This window comes from Phocoena phocoena, chromosome 3 (genome assembly GCF_963924675.1).
Source record: "Phocoena phocoena chromosome 3, mPhoPho1.1, whole genome shotgun sequence".
Lineage (NCBI taxonomy): Eukaryota > Metazoa > Chordata > Mammalia > Artiodactyla > Phocoenidae > Phocoena > Phocoena phocoena.
Genome location: NC_089221.1, coordinates 155,965,789 through 155,987,329, shown reverse-complemented (window position 1 = coordinate 155,987,329; position 21,541 = coordinate 155,965,789). Strand labels below are relative to the sequence as shown.

Genomic DNA, 21,541 nt, shown 5'->3' with positions numbered 1-21,541 from the left:
CCAATTGTGAGGCTGAATGTGAGCCGTGAGGTCGAACGAAAACAGCTGACACTGAAAAACCCTGGATACTTTTTAACTTATCAAAACCCCATTTAAGAAGCTACAGGAGGAATAAAATTATGAAGCGCTATGGTGCCGGGAGCATCTGGATCTAGCGGGTTACGCCGCGCCGACTGCCTGTCTTTCCGCGGCGGACCCGGAAGGGCCTGTCCGCGTGAGGCGGCGTTTAGAGGCGGCGTTTAGAGCCGGCTCTTGTCGGTCACTTACATGGGTGAGGAGGACTGAAGCCCGCCCACCTGCTTCCCTCCGCCTCACTTGAGAGTTCCTTTTAAACTGCGCACGGGAGCAGCCCTAGCGCGCCTCTGGCGTGCTAGGCCCCGCCCCTCGGGCGGCCCGCTCTTCCTTCTCTGTTTGGCCGCAGTCCCTGTTCATCAGCTGTGACGCCGCTTTCGCCTGCCGGAGCCCCGCCCTTTTCCGAGAGCCCTGAAAACAATTTTAAGATGGCGGCGGCGGCGGCGACGCGGAAAACAATGGGGCCGGGGCGGCGGGGACAGGCCGAGGCCTGAAGTGGGCAGCGAGCGACTGCCTGGGTTGGGCCGAGCGGGGCCCAGAGGAAGACCCCCGCCGCGCGCGAGCCCGGTCCGCAGCTCGCGGGGCCATGGCGTGGCCGTGAGGCAGCCGGGCAGCCGGCGGGGAGCGGAGCCTGCCGTGCCAGCCGGCCCCGAGAGGCCCGCCTCGGGCCCGGCCTGTGCAGCCCGCGGCCCATGGTGCTGCCCACCTGCCCCATGGCGGAGTTCGCGCTGCCGCGACACAGCGCGGTCATGGAGCGCCTCCGCCGGCGCATCGAGCTGTGCCGGCGCCACCACAGCACCTGCGAGGCCCGCTATGAGGCCGTATCGCCCGAGCGCCTGGAGCTCGAGCGCCAGCACACCTTCGCCCTCCACCAGCGCTGCATCCAGGCCAAGGCCAAGCGCGCCGGCAAGCACCGGCAGCCGCCCGCCCCGGCCCCAGCTCAGGCCCCGGCCCCGGCGCCCGCCCCGGCCCCCCGCCTCGACGCCGCCGATGGCCCAGAGCACGGCCTCCCGGTCGCGGTGAGTAGGGCTCGGGGAGCAGCCCCTTCCCGGGAGATGCTGCCCCTGACGCCGCCCAGGGCCCTTTGGGACTTCCCTAGTGCCCGCAACTTCTCTGGTCTGACTCAGGGGAGGCTAACATGGCAGGGACTGAGTGGTTGTCATCTGCGGGAAATGGCACTGTGGCGTTACTTTGGGAAAACATGACCCTAAGGACCTTACATTAAGGTCCCGGGTGGGAAGGCTGGCGAACTGTCGGTGAAAGGTTTTTCTTCCAGACTGGATTCCGAAATTTTGAGAACTTTATTTTGGAAGAGACTGGCATTTAAGTTGCCTGTGATAGTGGCTTCATTTATTCTGCAAATGTTCATTGAGTCCTTGCTCTTTGCAGGGTCAGGGCTTAAAATATGGAAATAAAACGGCCTTTAGTTGACCAAACTGTTCTGCATGGAAAATCAAGAATCTTTGGAAATCTTAGTAAAGACATAGTACTGCTCATTGAGGTGTACAAAGGTATTCTTTATTTAGGCAACCCTGAAATTTGTGAATTTGTGATTCCAGCAATACTGTTGACAAAGCCAGTTTTCATTATAAGCCTGTTTAAAACCTCTGATGATATTAGAGTTTGTTGGTAAAGTATTATGCCCTTTGGGTTCTCAGTAGATATTCGGGAAATTTGTTGGTTAGAGGTTTTCCTTCCTGAGACTGATTATAAGGTTCCTTGCTGTTGTTTTCTTGGTAATTTAAAGTTTAGAACAAATGTTGCCAATTTAATTTGTGTGTTTTTAAATTCATGCCTTTGTTAAGGTCTCACCTGGGCTGTTGCAGTACTCTTCCCTAATTAGTCTTAAGGTGTTCGGTCTCTTTCACCCTTTAAATGCTAGGTGTGTCACAGCCCCTATGCTCTGTTTGAATTGTTTTCCTTATTCTCTCCCACACTAGCTTGGGCTACTGGACATCTCATTGCTTATTGTTATCAAGTCTTACATAGTCAAGTCTTCTCATCCTCACTTTTCTTGTCTGTAAACTGAGGATGTGTTTGGTTTCCTCTAGGATTTTTGTAAGACTCAAAAGAAATGAGTGTCGATGTGAAACATATTTCATAAATGGAAAGGCTGCCTGCAGGACCCTCCCCCATCACCTTTCAGAATCCTGACATCCTTCAGGGCCATCTCATCTTCCTCTTTAAAACCAGTTTCCACCCTACCCCACAACAGTTAGAATCTCCTTTGTCAAAACATTTAGGAAATGTATTGTCTATGCTATTTATTTTAAGCACAACGTCACATACTACTTTAGGACATGTCTTGCAAACAGACTGTAAGCCCTGGGAGACAGGGAGGGGTGCAGCTCACAGTCAAAGGAAAGACTTTTAAGAGTTGTGTGTGGGGGGGGTTTCCCTGGTGGCGCAGTGGTTAAGAATCCGCCTGCCAATGCAGGGGACACGGGTTGGAGCCCTGGTCCGGGAAGATCGCACATGCCGCGGAGCAACTAAGCGCATGTGCCACAACTACTGAGCCTGCTCTCTAGAGCCCGCGAGCCACAACTACTGAGCCCACGTGCCACAGTTACTGAAGCCTGTGCGCCTAGAGCCAGTGCTCTGCAGCAAGAGAAGCCACCACATTGAGAAGGCCGCACACCGCAACTAGAGAAAGCCCACGCGAAGCAATAAGACCCAACACAGCCAAAAATGAATTAATTAATTAATTTTAAAAAAGAGTTGTGGGTGGTAATTCCGTGTAAGTAAATAGTAAAAGCTCATAAAAATCTCAATTTTACACTCACATAGTTACCTTGAACCACCCCCTAGAATGTATATTAGTAGTGATTCAGTTTGTTTAAAGAGACTAAGAATTTAGATCCCCTATGATATTTTTAGTCCTAAACTACTAGAGAGAAATTGGACATGCTGTTTGAAGAGAAATTAATTCTGAGTGTGTTAGAACTTGAGTCTGGCCTGTCAGTCATTCTTTTGGGTGATTAGGTGTGCCATGTTATGTTGATGTCTTATCACATTAAACCTTGACCCATGGATTTCATGAGTTAAACTTTAGAATGGAATTGCTCTTCAACCTCCTTACTAGGAAGAAGGACCTTTTTCACTTCAGTCTCCAAGTGATTCTAGGTGAGCTCTTTGGCCTTGGAGTGGGGTTTTAGGAATGGAAGATCAGTGTCACTAAGAACACAGTGGCTTGTTCCATTTTAGTGGCTCCTTCAGTTCAGAGAGGGGGAGAGTCCTTGCCTTGGTAGGATTTTGGCTTGGAGAGAGAGCACAGCTTTGCCAGAGAAATGGAGGGGAGAAAGTACCTCTTAGTCATTGTTATTTTTGACAATTCTGTGTATGTATTTGATCTAATTAATATTCCTTGCATAAGGAATATTATTATTATTTTTTTCCAAATGTCCTGTAGTACTCTTAAGCAGTCGTTTCATAGCAGAAACCATCGGTAAACCATTTGTACAAGTGAAAAGGGATCAAGTCAAATTACTAGTAGAGTACACCTCCTGCTTATGTTTTTCCCCTTCTTAGGATATTCCACCACAACAAAACCTTGACCACTATCTTCCTACTGTAGATACTGTTAGAGATGGATCAGAAACAGTGCTTCAGACTTTTTTCTACTCTAATTGTCAAGGAATTACCTCATTAGGTTTTCTTCATACTGTGTGTGCTCATTAAAAACCAAATAGTAGTTTTCTAATGATAGGATTGACTTTTTTTTTAAATTAATTAATTTATTTTTGGCTGTGTTGGGTCGTCATTGCTGCACGGGGGCTTTCTCTAGTTGCAGGGAGTGGGGGCTACTCTTTATTGCGGTGCACGGGCTTCTCATCACGGTGGCTTCTCTTGTTGCAGAGCACGGGTTCTAGGCATGTGGGCTTCAGTAGTTGTGGCACGTGGGCTCAGTAGTTGTGGCACACAGGCTCAGTAGTTATGGCACAAGGCTTAGTTGCTCCGCGACATGTGGGATCTTCCTAGACCAGGGATCGAACCCGTGTCCCCTGCATTGGCAGGCGGATTCTTAACCACTGCGCCACCAGGGAAGTCCAGATTGACTTCTTTGTATTAGGGATGCCAGATAATAGAGAATTATCCACTCACTTTATACATTCATTCTGTCATGAAAATAGTCTTCTACAATAGCTTGAACATTTCCTTTTAGTAAAAAAATTTTTTTTTAATATTTATTTATTTTGGCTGCACCTGGTCTTAGTGGCAGCACACGGGATCCTTGCCATGGCACGTGGACTTCTTAGTTGCAGCATGCATGTGGGATCTAGTTCCCTGACCAGGGCTCGAACCCGGGCCCCCCTGAATTGGGAGTGCAGAGCCTCAGCCACTGGACCACCAGGGAAATCCTTCTTTTAGTAAAATGTTATAAAGGTTTATGCCACATCCCCTTATCCACCATTGTCACACTTTTGCTGCTTACTCCTTAAGTCATTGTGATAGTCTACCAAGAAATTTGACGGTTGCATGCCAACCATTCATGGAAGTTGCCTTTCCTGCTTAGTTTAGGCATGCAGTATTTCTCTCTCTCTCTCTTTTTTTTCTTTTTCTTTTTATCCTTTTAATAAGATTTTTCACAGGACAGAAAAATTTAATTTTGATAAAATCCAGTTTATAATCATTTGTTTTATGAATTGTGTTTTGGTGTTATGTTTAAGAACTCTTTTTATACATCTCTAGATTCAAAATGTTCATATTTTGTCGAGGATTTTTTGCATTTAAGTTCATGAAAAATGTTAGTGTGTAATTTCCTTCCTTTCTCTCTTCTTTCCTCTTTTTCTTTCTTCTCTCTTTTTAACTTTTATCTATACATAACTACACAAATAATACAAAGAACATCTGCATACCCTCCTCTTAGATTCTACCCATTGTCATAGGGCTCTCTACCCCAAGCACCCAGTGTGTACCTTCTAAGAGTTAAGAAAGATGTGTGAAATTTTAATAATGATTTTGTAGACCAAACTTGTGTAGGAATTATGTAAATAACAAATTATTTTCTAAACATAAAACAGACATTGTTCTATAATCATGTGGGATAATTTTAGAGAAAAGATGACTAATGTGGCTTTAGAATCCCATTTCTTCCTATAACATTTGCGACATTGTCATAGTACCATCTTTCCTTTTTTATCTTCAGTATCCCCTTTCCCACTGGGTCCTTCCCTTTAGCTTGAAACAGGAGCACATATTCTCCTTTCTTTTGTCTTTTCTCACCCTCAAAATAGTATTCTATCTCCTTCCTTCCCTTTGTGCTTTCCACTGTACTTCCCATTTACTCATTGCCCCATTGTAATCTGCCTTCTACCTCTTTTACTTTTCCAAAGCTGCCCCCTTAAAGGACACCAAAGATGGAATTACCAAATTCAGTGGCTTCTTAGTCATCATTCTTTTTGACTTCCTCCTTCCTAAGACTCTTCTCTTAGCTTCTACTCTCTTCTGATTTTCTTTCCAGCTTTCTGACTTTTTTTCTGTCTCCTTCCTGCTTTCCCTTATTAATTCATGCAACAAATATTTGAGTACCTACTGTGGGCCAGAGCATATTTTAGTTGCTAGGGATACAGCAGTGAACAAGACAAATTGAAACTCTGTTCTTACGGAGAGAGATCAATAATTTTTTAAATTAATTTTAAGTTATAATAAATGCTAAGAAAAAATTTTAAGAGTTATGTGATACTAAGTGATTTGTAGCAGCAGCTTTAGATATGGTAGTAGCAGCTTTGTCTTAATTTGGCCTGAATGACAGGAGTTTATGAATCAGCTGAAAGTTTCAGAAAAGAACATTCCAGTTAGAGCCACCAGCACAAAGTCTCGGAGGCAGGAACCTTCTGAGCTTGCATGAAGACAGAAAGGAGGTCAGTGTGGCCAGAGCAGCAGGTATGCAGTTGGTATGAGTAAGCAAGGATCAGATCAGGTGCAGTGAGAAGCAATAGCAGGATTTTAAGCAAAAACATCACATGATCTAACATTTTTTAAAGGCCATTCTGGTGCTAGATGGAGGATGTCTGGGATTGGTCTGGGCAAGAGTGGATGCAGTTAAAGCTTTTGCAATGTCTAGGCTGGGGCTGGTGGTAGTAGTGCAGATGGAGAGGAGGAGATGGATTCTGGACAGCTTCTTAAGGCAGAGGTGACAGAGGTTGCTGATGGACTAGATGGATTGGATGGGGGCAAATGAGAGGCATTGAAGGGAATTCCAATTTTTTTGGCTTGAGAAACTTTCTTTGCACACTTTTTAAACATTCATGGTCCCCAACCAACTAAATTCTCTACTTTTTCCACTCAGTTTTCTTTCCCTGGGTTAATGTCATTGATTTTTTTTTTTAATATTTATTTATTTGGCTGCGTCGGGTCTTAGTTGTGGCATGTGGGATATTCATTGCAGCATGTGGGATCTTAAGATTGTGGCGCTCGGGTTCTTCGTTGCAGGGCACAGGCTTCTCTCTAGTTGTGGTGTGCGGACTCCAGGGCGCCCAGGCTCAGTAGTTGTGGCACGTGGGCTCTCTAGTTGTGGCTTGCGGGCTTAGTTGCCCTGCGACATATGGGATCTTAGTTCCCCGACCAGTGATCGAACCCTCATCCCCTGCATTGGAAGGCGGATTCTTAACCACTGGACCACCAGGGAAATCCCTGTCATTGATTCTTTCATGGCTTCATCTATCACCTGTAATAATGAGATTCACCAGATATCTCTACCAAGGTTCAGATCCAGCTGTCTCTTGGACATTTCCACTTTGATTTCCCACATGTCCAAAAGGAACTCTCCCTTTTTCTTGCCAGTCTTATGTTTCTTAAGAGTATTTTCCCTAGTCTAGTCATCCAAAGTAGAAACTTGGGAATTATCCACTCCTTTTCTTCATTTCCTGTTTTATTGAGTTTTGTGTTTTGGGGGGTGTTTTTGTTTTGGTTTGGTTTTTTTTTTTGGCCACGCTCTGCAGCATGCAGAATCTTAGTTCCCCGACCAGGTATTGAACCAGTGCCCCCTGCATTGGGAGAGCAGAGTCTTAACCACTTGGATCGCCAAGGAAGTCTCTCTTTCCATCTTTAAGTTGGTTATTTGTTCAACCAACATTGAGCTCCTGCTGGGAGCCAGAAATTGTGGTGGTGCCAGACCTGTGTGTCATGCAGTCTCTTGGGGAGTAGGTGGTAAACAGTTCTTTGCAAAGCCCTGTTGAGGGCTGAAAAGCCTGTGGGAATACTAGAAAAGGGATGCCCCTTGGGTGAAGTTGGGAAAGTTTTAAAGACTTGACTTTTAAAATGGGTCTTAATATTTTGCCAGATGTTTTCCCAAAGGGCGTTATATGAAACGCTAATTTCATGGGCTGTTAAAACAGTTCTAGAGTTGAGCAAATTTGGGTGACACTGGGATAAACAAATTTAAAAGTTTCCTTTATTTAGGATATTTCCAAACATTTAATAGGCTAATATGCATGTGGACTTGAGCTCTTATCAGGGGACATCTAATAGGATTTTGATTTCTTTGAGAAGCTAAGCAAAAGCACAAAATTATGACAGTGAGTAAATCTTTGAATTTAAGGCTTAAAGTGCCAGAGAGGCTGGAAGATAAAACTGGAAAGGTAGGAGTCATATCACGAAAAGCTTTGTGTTTGATACTGGGTGTTTGGACTGAATAATTTTGAAACATTGTGAATCCTGCCTCACACATTTTATGTTGACATTTTGAACTTTTCATCCTAAGTTTTTAAGCTTATGAAAAATTATAATGCATTGGTTGTGTTAATCAATTGTATATTAAATTACTGTAACAATTTATTAAGTGAAATATATGAAATAAATTTATGTAACACATAAGTGCTACATATGTTTAATGTGAATCAACTATTTTAAAAAGAGAAAAGAAAAAGGGTAAAAATGCTGTTTATAGTTGCAGAGGATATAACTTCCAGAGAATTATAAATACTAACATTTAAAAATAAAATGGTTATATCATTTTTTAAAATGTCGCCAGTGGAACCTGAATACCTTAGTGATATGCTTTCATCAACCATTTAAAGAATGCTTTTCTTTAACAGAAATTTTGTTTATTTTAAGAAGGTTTATTTATTATTTTTTTTAAATTAATTTATTTATTTTACTGCGTGTGGGCTTTTCTCTAGTTGCGGCAAGCCGGGGGCTACTCTTTGTTGCGGTGTGTGGGCTTCTCATTGCGGTGGCTTCTCTTGTTGCGGAGCACTGGCTCTAGGCGCGTGGGCTCAGTAGTTGTGGCACGCGGGCTCAGTAGTTGTGGCTTGCGGGCTCTAGAGCAAGGCTCAGTAGTTGTGGCGCATGGGCTTAGTTGCTCCGCGGCATGTAAGATCTTCCCGGACCAGGGCTCAAACCGTGTTCCCTGCATTGGCAGGAGGTTTCTTAACCACTGCGCCACCAGGGAAGTCCCTGTTTTTTTAATTTATTATTTTTGGCTGCGTTGGGTCTTCGTTGCTGCATGCGCAGGCTTTCTCTAGTTGCAGTGAGCGGGGGCTACTCTTCGTTGTGGTGCGCAGGCTTCTCATTGCAGTGGCTTCTCTTGTTGTGGAGCACGGGCTCTAGGCGTGCAGGCCTCACTAGTTGTGGCACGCAGGCTCAGTAGTTGTGGCGCACAGGCTTAGTTGCTCCGTGGCATGTGGGATCTTCCCAGACCAGGGCTCAAACTCATGTCCCTTGCATTGGCAGGCAGATTCTTAACCATTGTGCCACCAGGGAAGTCCTAACACAAATGTTAAATCATTCCTTTTTCTTGGAACTTGCATTTCTTTTTCCTTTTCTTTCTTTCTTTCTTTTTTTTTTAAATTGGAGTATAGTTGATTTACAATGCTGTGCTAGTTTCAGGCACACAGCAAAGTGATTCAGCCCTACACACATATATATCCGTTTTCATATTCTTCTCTCTTATAGGTTATTACTATACAGTAAATTCCCTTTTTGCTCTTTTTAAAGTTGATTTATAGGGAATTCCCTGGCAGTCCAGTGGTTGGGACGCCATGCTTTCACTGCTGAGGGCCTGGGTTTGATCCCTGGTCATGGAACTAGGATCCCACAAGCCACATAGCGTGGCCAAAAAAAAGTCGATTTATACAAAAGAATGTATGTAGCATTTATAGGTTCTGTGTGTTATATATATTTCTTATTTCAGTAAGTAGAATTACAGTAAATTAGTATACAACAAATAACAAGCACATTATAAATTTTTATAAATAATTAAGCAAAAAAAATACAGGTTTATTATACATGCCTCCCTTAATGAGATGGATGAGGCTTTTCCCACCTCAATTTGTTCACATAACTGTGGATGAATTATTACTTGTTGACAAAATGATAGTTCTTAATTCTTTTCCTATTTTTTGTTTGTTTTTATACATTTAAGTTCCAGTAATCCTTGTTCATATAAGTATAAAAGAAAGGAAGAAATTTAATTATACAATGTTAATCAAATTTTTGAAATTTGAGTTGGTATGCCAAAAATCACACAGTGATATGTATCATCAAAATTAATTTACCAATTAGATGACAGCTTGGTTTGGTACACTTTCAACTTTAATGAAAGCAGAGAATTAGAAACCATCTCACTTACAAAAAAGGATAATCTAGTCATCAGTCATTCACTTTCTCATTTATGGAGAAATGAAACACAAAGGCTTTACATTTATCAATTGATTGTTGATTATACCTGTTATTCTTTCACTTAGAAGGACCTTGTTTAACCTAATATACTCAAAATTGGTTGGGAAAATCAAAATACTGTTCATTTCAATACACCTTTGCCAATACAGTATTTTTTGATAAAATATTTTTATTTGCTTTAGATATATTTTCATCAGAACCTTAGAGCTGTGACTGTAGCTTGTTTAATGTATGAAAAATGTCTACCTAATTGGCAAAATGAGTCTCCATTTTCAAGTTAATCAGCTTTCTGTCAGAAAAAGTTTGCTTCATTTTTCAAATACAAATAATACTATACAACCCTGTGAGTACCATCTCACTTCTGAATTCTAAGGGAGAGTTCAAGAGCATGGAGCCTTGTCGTGAGTTTTGTTGCCTGCATAAAATACTGTGCATTGCCTGCATGTATTTTATTCATTCATTTGAAGAGCTATATGTTATTTGGTTAGTTGAGGATGGAAGAATGATGTTTTTAAATGAAAAATATCACCACTCCTGCTGCCCACTCTATGGCAGTCTTAATTCAAAGCATCCCAACTCGCAGGCCAAACTTTGGCAATTTAAGTGCTCAAGGCCCTTAAGTCAGTGAAGAACCATTGTGCCTAGCAGAGCAACAGAAGAGACTGGTATACGGTGAACATTTGGAGCAGCATGTCATTGGGGTGGCATCTGGCACCATGGGAATGAAACCCATGTGCAACACTCCAAGGTCCCTAAAATACTTTGAATGCAGTTCTTTGAAAATGGCCTAATTTCTCTAGGTGTCTTTACACGTATGCCCTTCCCTAGTCTCATAATGCCTGACACCTGCTCACCATTCAGAACTCTGCTCATGTGCCATCTCCTCTAGGACCTCTTTCCTAAGTCCCTCCTCTAGCCAGGCTAGGTACTTAAACCTATGCCAGAACAATCACACTGAGCTTTAATTAGCGTGTTTGCCGCTCTCCATTAGACTGTGAGCAATCTGAGAGCAAGACCAGTAGTTTAGCACCAGACCTCACACATATTTGGCAGTCAGCAAGCATCTGTTGAACGAATGTTAATGATATTGTGGAAGGAGCTCTGAATTGAGAGTCAGAAGCTGTATGTTTTTAGGCTGGGATCATTTCAGAGGTGGAGTTGACAGAGGTAAGACAGTAGACCATGATTTGTACTGCCATGTTCATTGCAGCCTTGTTCATAATAGCCAAGAGGTGGAAGCAATCTGAGTTTCCATCAACAGATATGAATGGATGAAGAAAATGTGGTGTATACATACAGTGGACTATTATTAAGCCTTATAAAGGAAGGAAATCTTGTCGTATGTTGAAACATGGATGAACCTTGAGGACATCATGCTAAATGAAATAAGCCAATTTCAGGAAGAGGAATACTGCATGATTCCACTTGTCTGAGATATCTAAAATAGTGAAACTCTTAGAAACACAAAGTAGAATGGTAGTTGTCAAGGGCTGGAGGGAAGGGGAGAGTGGGAGTTGTTCAGTGGACGTAGAGTTTCAGTTTTGCTAGATGAAAAGTTCTAGAGATTTGTTGCACGACAGTGTGCATATAGTTAACGCTACTGTACTGTACATATAAAAAAGATGGTAACTTTTATGATATGGTTTTTGACCACAAATTATTTTTGAAGTATAGTTGAATTAGTGTTGTGTTACTTATTGCTGTACAAAAGTGACTCAGTTGTACATAGACATATACATTCTTTTTCATATTCTTTTCCATTATGGTTTATCACAGGATACTGAATATAGTTCCCAGTATATATACCAGTTTGCATCTCCTAATCCCAAACTCCCCATCCAACCCTCTCCCCCCAACCCCTTGGCAACCACCAATCTATTCCCTATGTTCCTGATTCTACTTCTGTTTCATAGATAGGTTCATTTGTGACCACAATTTTTAAAAAATTAATTACAAGACAAAAACTATGATTTTCCAAACCATATGCTTGGAAAATTTTTAGCAATTATAAGGGCTTTAGTTATTTATTTATTGGCCACACCTTGCTGGCATGTGGGATCTTAGTTCCACGACCAGGGATCGAACCAGTGCCCCCTGCATTGGAAGCACAGAGTCTTAACCACTCGACCACCAGGGAAGTCCCTAATAAGGGCTTCTTAATGAAGGCATATCAGGACATCCCTGGAGATGCAGTGGTTAAGAATCCGCCTGCCAGTGCAGGGGACACGGGTTTGAGCCCTGGTCCGGGAAGAACCCACATGCCGTGGAGCAACTAAGCCCATGCACCACAACTACTGAGCCTGAGCTCAAGAGCCCATAAGCCACAACTACTGAGCACGTGTGCTACAGCTACTGAAGCCTGTGCGCCTGGAGCCCGTGCTCCACAACAAGAGAAGCCACCACAATGAGAAGCCTGTGCACCACAACAAAGAGTAGTACCCACTGGCCACAACTAGAAAGCCTGTGCGCAGCAATGAAGACCCAACACAGCCAAAAATAAACAAACAAATAAATAAATGTATTTAAAAAAGGATACTCTGTGGCAGAGTGTCATGTATATCAGAATTAGAGCGGTCCCCACTTATCTGCAGTTTTGCTTTCCACTGTTCCAGTTACCTGAGGTCAACCATTGTCCAAAAATATTAAGTACAAAATTTTAGAAATAATTCATAAGTTTTAAATTAGGTGCCATTCTGAGTAGTGTGATGAAATCTTGTGCTCTGTCCCCCTGGGGACATGAATCATCCCTTTGTCTAGCATATTTACGCTGTATACCCTATACACCCTTTAGTCACTTAGCCATCTGGGTTATCAGATTGATAGTCACGGTATTTAAGTGCATCTAACCCTCATTTTACTTAATAATGGCCCCAAAACACAAGAGTGGTGATGCCGGAATTTCAGAGATGCCAAAGAGAAAGTGTAAAGTGCTTCCTTTAAGTGAAATGTATAGATTTCAGTACTATCCCCGGTTTCAGTCATCCACTGGGGGTGCAACCCCCTGGATAAGGGGGAACTACTGTACTTGGGGCACTTTTTAACTATATATCTTCTTGCCTACTGATGCCCTCCCTTTTCCACCTCTCCCCTGACTTTCATCCCTTATCACTGCTAGAATGAGTCACTGTTATTCATGGGGATATGTCATATCCCTTAGTTGTGTGGAGGTTTGGTCTCAATTCTTCACTCTTTGGGTCATATTATACACCTACACCCTTGCCATAGTTTCAGAGCAGGCAGAGTATACGTCCCCATTCCTTGATTTGGAGCTTGGATATATGACTTGCTTTGGCCAATGAGATGTTAATGAGAGGGATAGGAGGATATATTGTATTTATGAAACAATAATTTTTTAATTCAGAAAACAAAATCTTGGAAATATTATAAAAATATGAAATATGTGCATGAACTATACGTATGAAATATGAGTAATTTTCCCAAAAAGTAAAGAAAAAGAAGGCAAAGCCGAAAATAGAGAAGAAAATTAGAGGACCAGTGTAGGAGGTTGAACATCTGAAAAATAGAAGTTACTAGAAGAAAGAAATGATTTAAAAAATAATTTGAGGGACCTCCCTGGTTGTCCAGTGGTAAAGAATCCACCTTCCAATGCAGGGGATGTGGGTTCCATCCCTGGTTGGGGAACTAAGGTCCCACATGCTGTGGGGCAACTAAGCCCGCACGCCACAATATTGAGCTCACATGCCTCAACGAGAGAGCCTGAATGCTGGAAACTACAGAGCCCACGTGCTCTGGAGCCTGCGCACCACAACTACAGAGTCCATGCTCCCAGGAGCCCGCACGTCACAACTAGAGTGAGAAAACCTGCACACCATAGCTAGAAAGTAACCTGAGCGCCACAACTAGAGAGAAGCCCGAGCGCTGCAACGAAGAGCCTGCGCACTGTAACAAAAGATCCCACGTGCCTCAACGAAGATCTCGTGTGCCGCAACTAAGACCTGACGCAGCCAAAAAAATAAGGAAAATAAATATTTTAAAAATAATAATAATTTGAGAATTTAAGGGCATGAGTTGCCAGATTAAAAGGGCGCACTGTGCCCAGCACTGGGGAAGAAAATAGACCCACGCCAGTTATAAATTCTGAACATTCAGTTTAAAGAAGAGATACAAACTTCCAGCATGGGGAGGGTAGGGTACTAGGTCATATATCAAGAATCAGAGTATCTTTGGACTTATTGGCGGCACCATAGGAATCAAGAAGACAACATTACAATGCTGAAATTCTGAAGTAAAATGATTACCAACCTAGAATTCTATACCTAGGCAAAGTATACAACAAGAATGAGTATAGAATAAAGTCATTTTCAGAAATTAAGGATTTAAAAAATTTTACCTGTCACCCTTTTTAAGAAGCTACTGCAAGAAATACTCCATCAATATTGAAAGAATAAATCAAGAAAGAGTAAGACATTAGATACAGAAAACAGGAGACCCAACAAAAAAAAAATGACAAGGGTTCACTTGGAGGAGGATGATAAGTGATACCAGGATGGCTTGTATTGATCATGTCTCTCCTTTCATGCTTTGCCAAGGACACTCATGGAAGTTTTCAGCTTTTCCCTGAGAGTGGGAGGTAGGCCACGTTGGGGTCAGAAGCAGAAGTACAGAGCAGCCCACTCTCACTGACCAGACTTGCTGCATGTCCAGCGCCTGGTCTACATGCTGCATGTCTTGCCATGTGCCCAACTGTGGAGAAACCTGTGTTTCCCAAGACTCACTCATGACCTCGCTTGCAACTTCCTCAGAGGGGACCTTGTCAACTTCCATAGAAGCAGAAGTCAGACCATGACCCAAGACTGCTCTGCTCACCTCCTTCTGGAGCCTCTGTCCAGTGAGATCAGTGCAGCTTGCTTCTTGCATGGCTAGTGTTTGCTTGCCCTCCCTTTTCAAGACTAGGTGGTATGTTGTTTGGGGATAGATTAAATGAGGGTGGTAGAACTATTATTAAAAGCAATTAACACAAAATCAGGATATTAGATATCTGTGTCAGGGGTTGAAGAGAAGGGATACAGGGGCTTCTAAGGAGAGCTCCTCAGACTTAATGTGCGTGTGAATCACTTGGAGACCCTGTTAAAATGCAGATTCTAAGCCAGAGCAGGGGGAGGCTGAGATTCAGCAGTTTTTAAACCTTCCAGGTGATGCTAGTTCTGTCCTGGGACCATACTTTGAGTGCCAGTGTTCTAAAGTGCCATTACTGTTGTTTCTTAATTTGAGCAGTTGATGCACAGTGTTCATTTTCTTGTTAACTCTTGATGTATGCATGTATGTGTGATACCTTTCACAACAAAAAGGTTTTAATTGCAAAGGAAAATATGAGAAGGATGTATTGAGCAAAAATCCTGGAGATGTAAACATGTCAAATCATAAAAGCCTTGCGTACTTTATTGTATTAGTCAGTGTTCTCCAGAGAAACAGAACCATTAGGAGACATATATATATGGAGGGGAGGGGAGTATTGATTGGTTTTTTTTTTTTTTTTTTTTTTTTTTTTTTTTTTTTTTTTTTGTGGTATGCGGGCCTCTCACTGTTGTGACCTCTCCCCTTGTGGAGCACAGGCTCCAGACGCACAGGCTCAGCAGCCATGGCTCACGGGCCCAGCCACTCTGCGGCATATGGGATCTTCCCGGACTGGGGCACGAACCCGTGTCCCCTGCATCAGCAGGCGGACTCTCAACCACTGCGCCACCAGGGAAGCCCTGATTGGTTTTATTGTAATGAATTGGCTCACACAGTGACAGAGGCTGACAAGTCCCAAGATCTGCAGTCGGCAAGCTGGAGACCCCGGAGAACCAATAGTTGGAATGTTGGCATGCTCCAGACCCCATGAAGAGCCAGTGTTACAGTTTGAGTTCACAGGCAAGAAAAAAAAAAAAACGATGTCTCAGCTCAAGGCAATCAGGCAGGAGGAGTTCCTTCTTGCTTAGCCTTTTTATTCTGTTCAGGATCCCACTTGATTGGATCCATCCAAATCAGGAGGGCAATCTGCTTTACTCCATCTACTGATGCAAGTATTAATTTCATCCAGAAGCACCTTCATAGCCACACCCACAATAATGTTTGACCAAATATCTGGGCACCCCATAGCCCAGTCAGGTTGATGAACAAATGTTAAGAAATTGAATGACTTAGAATTTCTCAACAGCAACACAGGGAGCTAAAAGACAATGGTGCAGTTCCTTCCAAATTCTGAAGAATGATCTCCATACTGGACTTATCTATCCAGACAAAATACGAGTCAAGGGCATGTGTAGAAGGAAGACATTTTCAGACATGTGAAAAATTAATCTACATGCTTTTTCTTAGGAAATTATGGGAGAGTGTGTTTCATAAAACAAAGGAATGAACCAAGAAGGAGGAAGATATGAGATAAGAGGGACCTTAGGATGACAGTAGCCAGTCCACACAAGAGCTTGTCAGAGGACTCCTGGTCAGACTCTGCCAGAAGATGAAGAGACAATGTCTTATGTGAATGCACATCCCGAGAGACATCTAGAACACTGGCATAGAATCAGGGGTTGACAAATGTATGGAAAACCAAAAAATAAGCAAAAAGAATATAACCTTTTTACACCTTTGTCCTAAACATTTTTTATTTTTTTTCTTTGCGGTACGCAGGCCTCTCACTGTTGTGGCCTCTCCCGTTGCAGAGCACAGGTTCCGGAGGTGCAGGCTTAGCGGCCATGGCTCATGGGCCCAGCCGCTCCGGGGCATGTGGGATCTTCCTGGACCAGGGCACAAACCCGCGTCCCCTGCATCGGCAGGCGGACTCTCAACCACTGCACCATTTATTTAAATAAAATTAAATAAATAAATAAATAAATAAAAGAATCCGCCTGCCGATGCAGGAGACATGGGTTTGAGCCCTGATCCGGGAAGATCCCACATGCTGCGGAACAGCTAAGCCCATGCGCTACAGCTACTGAACCTGCGCTCTACAGCCAGCGAGCCACAACTACTGAGCCCGCCTGCCACAACTACTGAAGACCACACACCTAGAGCCCATGCTCTGCAACAAGAGAAGCCACCACAATGAGAAGCCTGCACACCACAACGAAGAGTAGCCCCTGCTTGCCGCAACTAGAGGAAGCCCGCGCACAGCAATGAAGACCCAATGCAGCCAAAGACAAACTAATGAATTAATTTTTTTCAAAAAAGATGTGAGCAGCTATCACTCCCATGTTCACTCCACACACACACTCTGATACTGCTTCTGAGCTACAGTTACTGCCGATCTTCTTCCTCTTTGCTCTCTTTACCCTCTCCAAGCCTTAGTTCCCTTCCCTGTGAAATGGTGATAATACCTGCTTTGCAGAGTTGCTCTGCCTAGCACAGAATAGGTGCCTAATAAATGGTAGCTCTTACTGGTTTAGGAGATTTCTTTTTAAATGTTTGTTTTTATTTTGTTGTTTTTGATCTCCTGCCTGCCTCTTTTCATCAAATCAGGTATGAGCTGGTTTGGCAAACTAGCCAATCCCAACGAACAAAATTTAGGGGTCTGTTTACTGAGCAGTGTTAATGAGTCAGGTCCCGTTCTGGTGCTGAAAAGACCAGAGGTGAATGAGGGAGTGACCCTGCCTTTGGAGCTGGCAGAGACAGATGCGGGATTGGACTGGACATCACTGTGCTGTGTTACATGTGCCGCATTAGAGGGTGGCACGAAAAGCCAGTGGCAAACTCTGCAGTCGCCTCTGGGAATTGAGGAAGACTTTAAGGTGGGCACTAGGTGCTCTTTACTGTTGAGTGCAGGGGGATGCCCACACAGCTCCCTGTGCTCCTGGCACATCCACTTTTCTGCTTGCTCACCTCCATCCTTATTGCCACACACCCATGGCCTCTCCCCTCAGAGTCCATCAGAATAGCACCAGTGAACCTGACCTCTCTGCTGCCACCTGTCATCACTCACTGTGCTCTAGCCACACATGAGCCTGCCAGGGACACTCTTTTCCCAGAGACCCTTGGGCAAAACCCTATCAGCAAACCTCAACAATTCCACCTTCAGCATACATTCAGAATTGGCCACATCTCACCACCTCTGCTGCTACCACCCCAGTCTAAGCCATTGTTTCTTTTACCTGGATTATTGCCTCCTAATCAGTCTTCCTGTTTGCCCTAATCTTCCTATGATCTGGTCTCTGCCCAGCAGCCAGAGTGATCTTGTTCCCCTGCTGGACCCTGCCACAGGTTTTCCATCTCACCTGAGGATAAAACCAACCCTTAACCAGGGCCCACAGACCCTGTGCAGTCTGGTACTCCTGTCCTTCCTGCCTTCTCTCACTCGGTCTCCTCCCCCTGGATCCCCTCTGGCACCATCACTTCAGGCTCCCCATCACCACCACCACTAGGCACGCTCCCACTCGGCCTCTGTATCACTGTTCCCTAGGCTTGGACCCTCTTCCAGAGATGGCACCTCTTACTCATCTCTCACAGATTTTGGCTCAAACTTCTCACACTCAGTGAGGCCTTTACTGAGCACATTTAAAAAATCATAAGCCCCCACAAACTCCCTTTCTGTGCTTTATTTCCTTGGGAGCACAAGTTGATAGGAATGTAGGCTCCAGGAGAGCAAGGGATTTGTCTGTTTCCTTCCCTGCTATATCCCCAAGGCCCAGACAGTTGCTGGCTTGATGAGCTCTAAGTAGATTTTGGTTGAATACCCTGAATGAGATAATGAGAAGCAGTTTGGGAGAAAGTGAGAAGGGGCAACGTAGAGGCTTCCCAGCCAGGAAGCCGCCCATGCAGAGGCACAAAGGGTCCTGGTATGTTGAAGTTCAGCTTTCCTGACACAGGAGGGTAGGCTGTGACGAGGAGCCTTGTGTGCAGTGAGGAGCCTGCTGCCAGAAGCAGGCAGCAGGTTTAGGGGCGCTCCCTTTCGTCTTAGTGCTGTCCTGAACACTTAGGTTCAAAGCTAATTTCTAGAGCTGCGTTGTACAGTGCTGTAGTCACCAGCCACGGAGGGCTGTTAAGTGCTTGAAGTGTGTCTAGTCCAAATTGAATTGTGCCAAAAGTGTAAAATATGTACTGGATTTTGAAACTGAGTACCAAAAAAGAATGCAAAATCTTTTTTAAATATTACATTTGAAGTGGAATATATTGGGTTAAATAAATTATTAAAATTAGCTTCACCTGTTTATTTTTGATGTGACTACGCCTGGAGGGCTTTTTAAAACTGTTTCCTTGGCCCAACCCCAAGTTTCTCACTCAGTGGGTCTCATTAACCGAAGTTGATGCCTGAGAATTTGCATTTCTAATAGGTTCACAGGTGATGCTGATGCTACTGGTCTGGGACTACACTTTGAGAACCACTGCTCTAGAACAAAACAGGTTGAAGTTATTTTTTGAGGTGGGGAGGGGAAGAATTTGAAGGGGAAAAGTCTCAGATGAGGCAGGTCCAGAGGGAATAAGAAGGTGCAGCTGAAGGGAGTTAATTTTTGCAAGGAGAGATGTTTCCCTCTCCGAGAAGAGGGAAAGAAGAGAGTTGATAAGTAAAAACATTAAGTTTTATTTTATTTTATTTTATTTATTTATTTTTTTGTGGTACGTGGGCCTCTTACTGTTGTGGCCTCTCCTGTTGCGGAGCACAGGCTCCGGACGCACAGGCTCAGCGGCCATGGCTCATGGGCCCAGCCGCTCCGCGGCATGTGGGATCTTCCTGGACCGGGGCACGAACCCGTGTCCCCTGCATCGGCAGGCAGACTCTCAACCACTGCGCCACCAGGGAAGCCCGTAAAGACATTAAGTTTTGAGGTGAAAAAGAGGTACATTTGAAGGAATCACAGAAGTTGAACTTTGGGAAATGACTTTGAATCAAACAGATCTGTGTTCAAATCCTGGTTCAGCACTCACTTTCCATTCACTGTAAGCCCACCCCATAGGTAGTTGTGGAGATTAGGTGAACCAGTACTGCCTCCATTTTTGGGCAGAGATCCCACAAAACTGAAGGACAGATATCCATTGGGCTAAAGAACAATAGACTGACTGTGAAAGGGAGTGATGACGAAGGTGGGAGGGTTAATTCTAGAAATGTTCATTGGGTGCTTGTAACTTGCTGAGCATTGGACTTGGTACTGGGGGTGAAAAGGGCAGGGCTCTTGCCCTCCATGGATGGAGGGAGACGTAGAGAAATAGATCAGTGAGTATTTGCAGTATGACTCGTCATGGAATACAAGTACAAAGGTTTGTTAGAGCACTAAGGGATGGAATAAGGAACTTGACCAGGTTTGGGGTAAGTGGCCAGGGAAAAAATGCTCTAGAGGAGTTGAGGTTTGAGCTAAATCTTAAAAGATTAGTAGGAGGTCGCCAGGCCAGAGATATATTCTCAGTCCTGAAAGGAGTTCATTTAAGTCTAGGCTTCAAGGGAACAGCAGAGGATTGAACAGAGTTTATTGAGATCACATCAAACAGGCCTGTACATGCCAGGTTAAGGAATTGGAACTTCATGTGTAAGTGATGGGGAAGTAAGGAATTTTAAATGGTTCAAATATGTGTGTTTTTTAGAGAGCACGTTGAAAGCATCATAAAGAGTGGGTTAGAACAGAGTGAGAATAGATCAGCCTGAAGTTACTTCAGTAATCTAGGTTAAAAAAATAATAATAATGAGGAGTTGAACTAAGATGGAGGTGGTGTGGAGGGATCTTACTGGAGAGCGATTAAAAAGGTAGAATCAGCAGAAATCAATGCCTGATCATCCAAGAGGTCAAGGATTGAGCCATGCACCGAGTCAGGGAGTAAGGAGAAGGAACGGATTTGGGGAGGAAGGCAAAGAGCTGAGTTTGGAGGATATCCTGTCTGATATCCACTTGGAGATTACCAGTTTACAGTTGTCTAGAGCACAGGACAGAGGGCTGGGCCCAAAGGTGATGATTTGGGAAATGTTCACTTAGTAAATATTTGAGTGCGTGCCTGTGCCAGGTTGTCAGGCCGTGGACGGGGTTGCCTGGTGAGGTGACAGCAGTGAAGAGGGACGAATGCCTTGCAGGTGTCATCACTGAAGGAGCAGGCATGAGAAGGAGCAGCCTGCAAACAGTGGCCTTGGAAGCAGGAGCAGGTCCAGTGTGGTTGTGTGGGCCTTAAGGGAGGAAGACGTTTGGAGAAGGTCAGAGCTCAGTGCCTGAAAAAGGTCAGGTAGATACAGTTTGAAACGAGTTCCTTGGATTTAAGAACCAGGAGATCACCTTGGTGAGTATGACAAAGTAGAGACTGCTCTTTGAAGAAGCTCTGAAGCGAAGGAAGAGGATTAGCTGAACAGTAAGAACGTTAGCTGCTCAATAACTGGTAGTGATGCGCCTCACAGCCCCTCCTCCCCACCCCCTGGAAGTGGTTCTTGTTACCACCGCCACCCCTTATTTTTTAGATGAGGAGCCAGAACTTCTGTAGATGTTCAGCAATTTCTCTGTGAGCACACAGCAGTTAAGCAACTGAACCAGGATTCAAACCCAGCCTAGCTGTGCTCTTAACACTGTGCTAAATGGTATGGAGAGTAGGATGGAAGTTAAAAGATGGGAGGTACTGAGCATGTGTCAGTGCTCAGGGGAGGAAGGAACTGGTAAAGAGTGAGATGAATGGGAAATAGAGAAGAAGGTGGTAATTGAATGAGCAAGAACCTTGAGGAGGCCAAATGGGGTAGAGAACCCAAGTGGAGGAGGGCTTGGCTTCGGAAGGGCATAGCCTTGGTTTTATATACACAGTCCCTAATTAAGTCAGAATTTCCCATAAACAGGAAGATCATGGTGTTTATGCTTTAGGTAGTTGTTATGATACATTTTTCATATTCATATTCCTGTGCCTGATTGCATTCATAGAATAACAGAATTCCAGAGAATTTCAGAGAGAT

At 43.9% G+C, this 21,541-nt stretch overlaps 1 protein-coding gene across 1 annotated transcript in view; it reads left to right on the top strand.

The window, feature by feature from the left end:
- The first annotated feature begins 764 nt into the window (after nucleotides 1–764).
- Nucleotides 765–21,541, top strand: part of MAML1 (mastermind like transcriptional coactivator 1) — a 43,114-nt gene continuing 22,337 nt past the window's right edge. Inside the window, exon 1 of the mRNA XM_065875307.1 lies at nucleotides 765–1,091. Within this exon, the coding sequence (XP_065731379.1) occupies nucleotides 765–1,091 (327 nt within the window). The remainder of the gene's footprint in view (nucleotides 1,092–21,541) is intronic.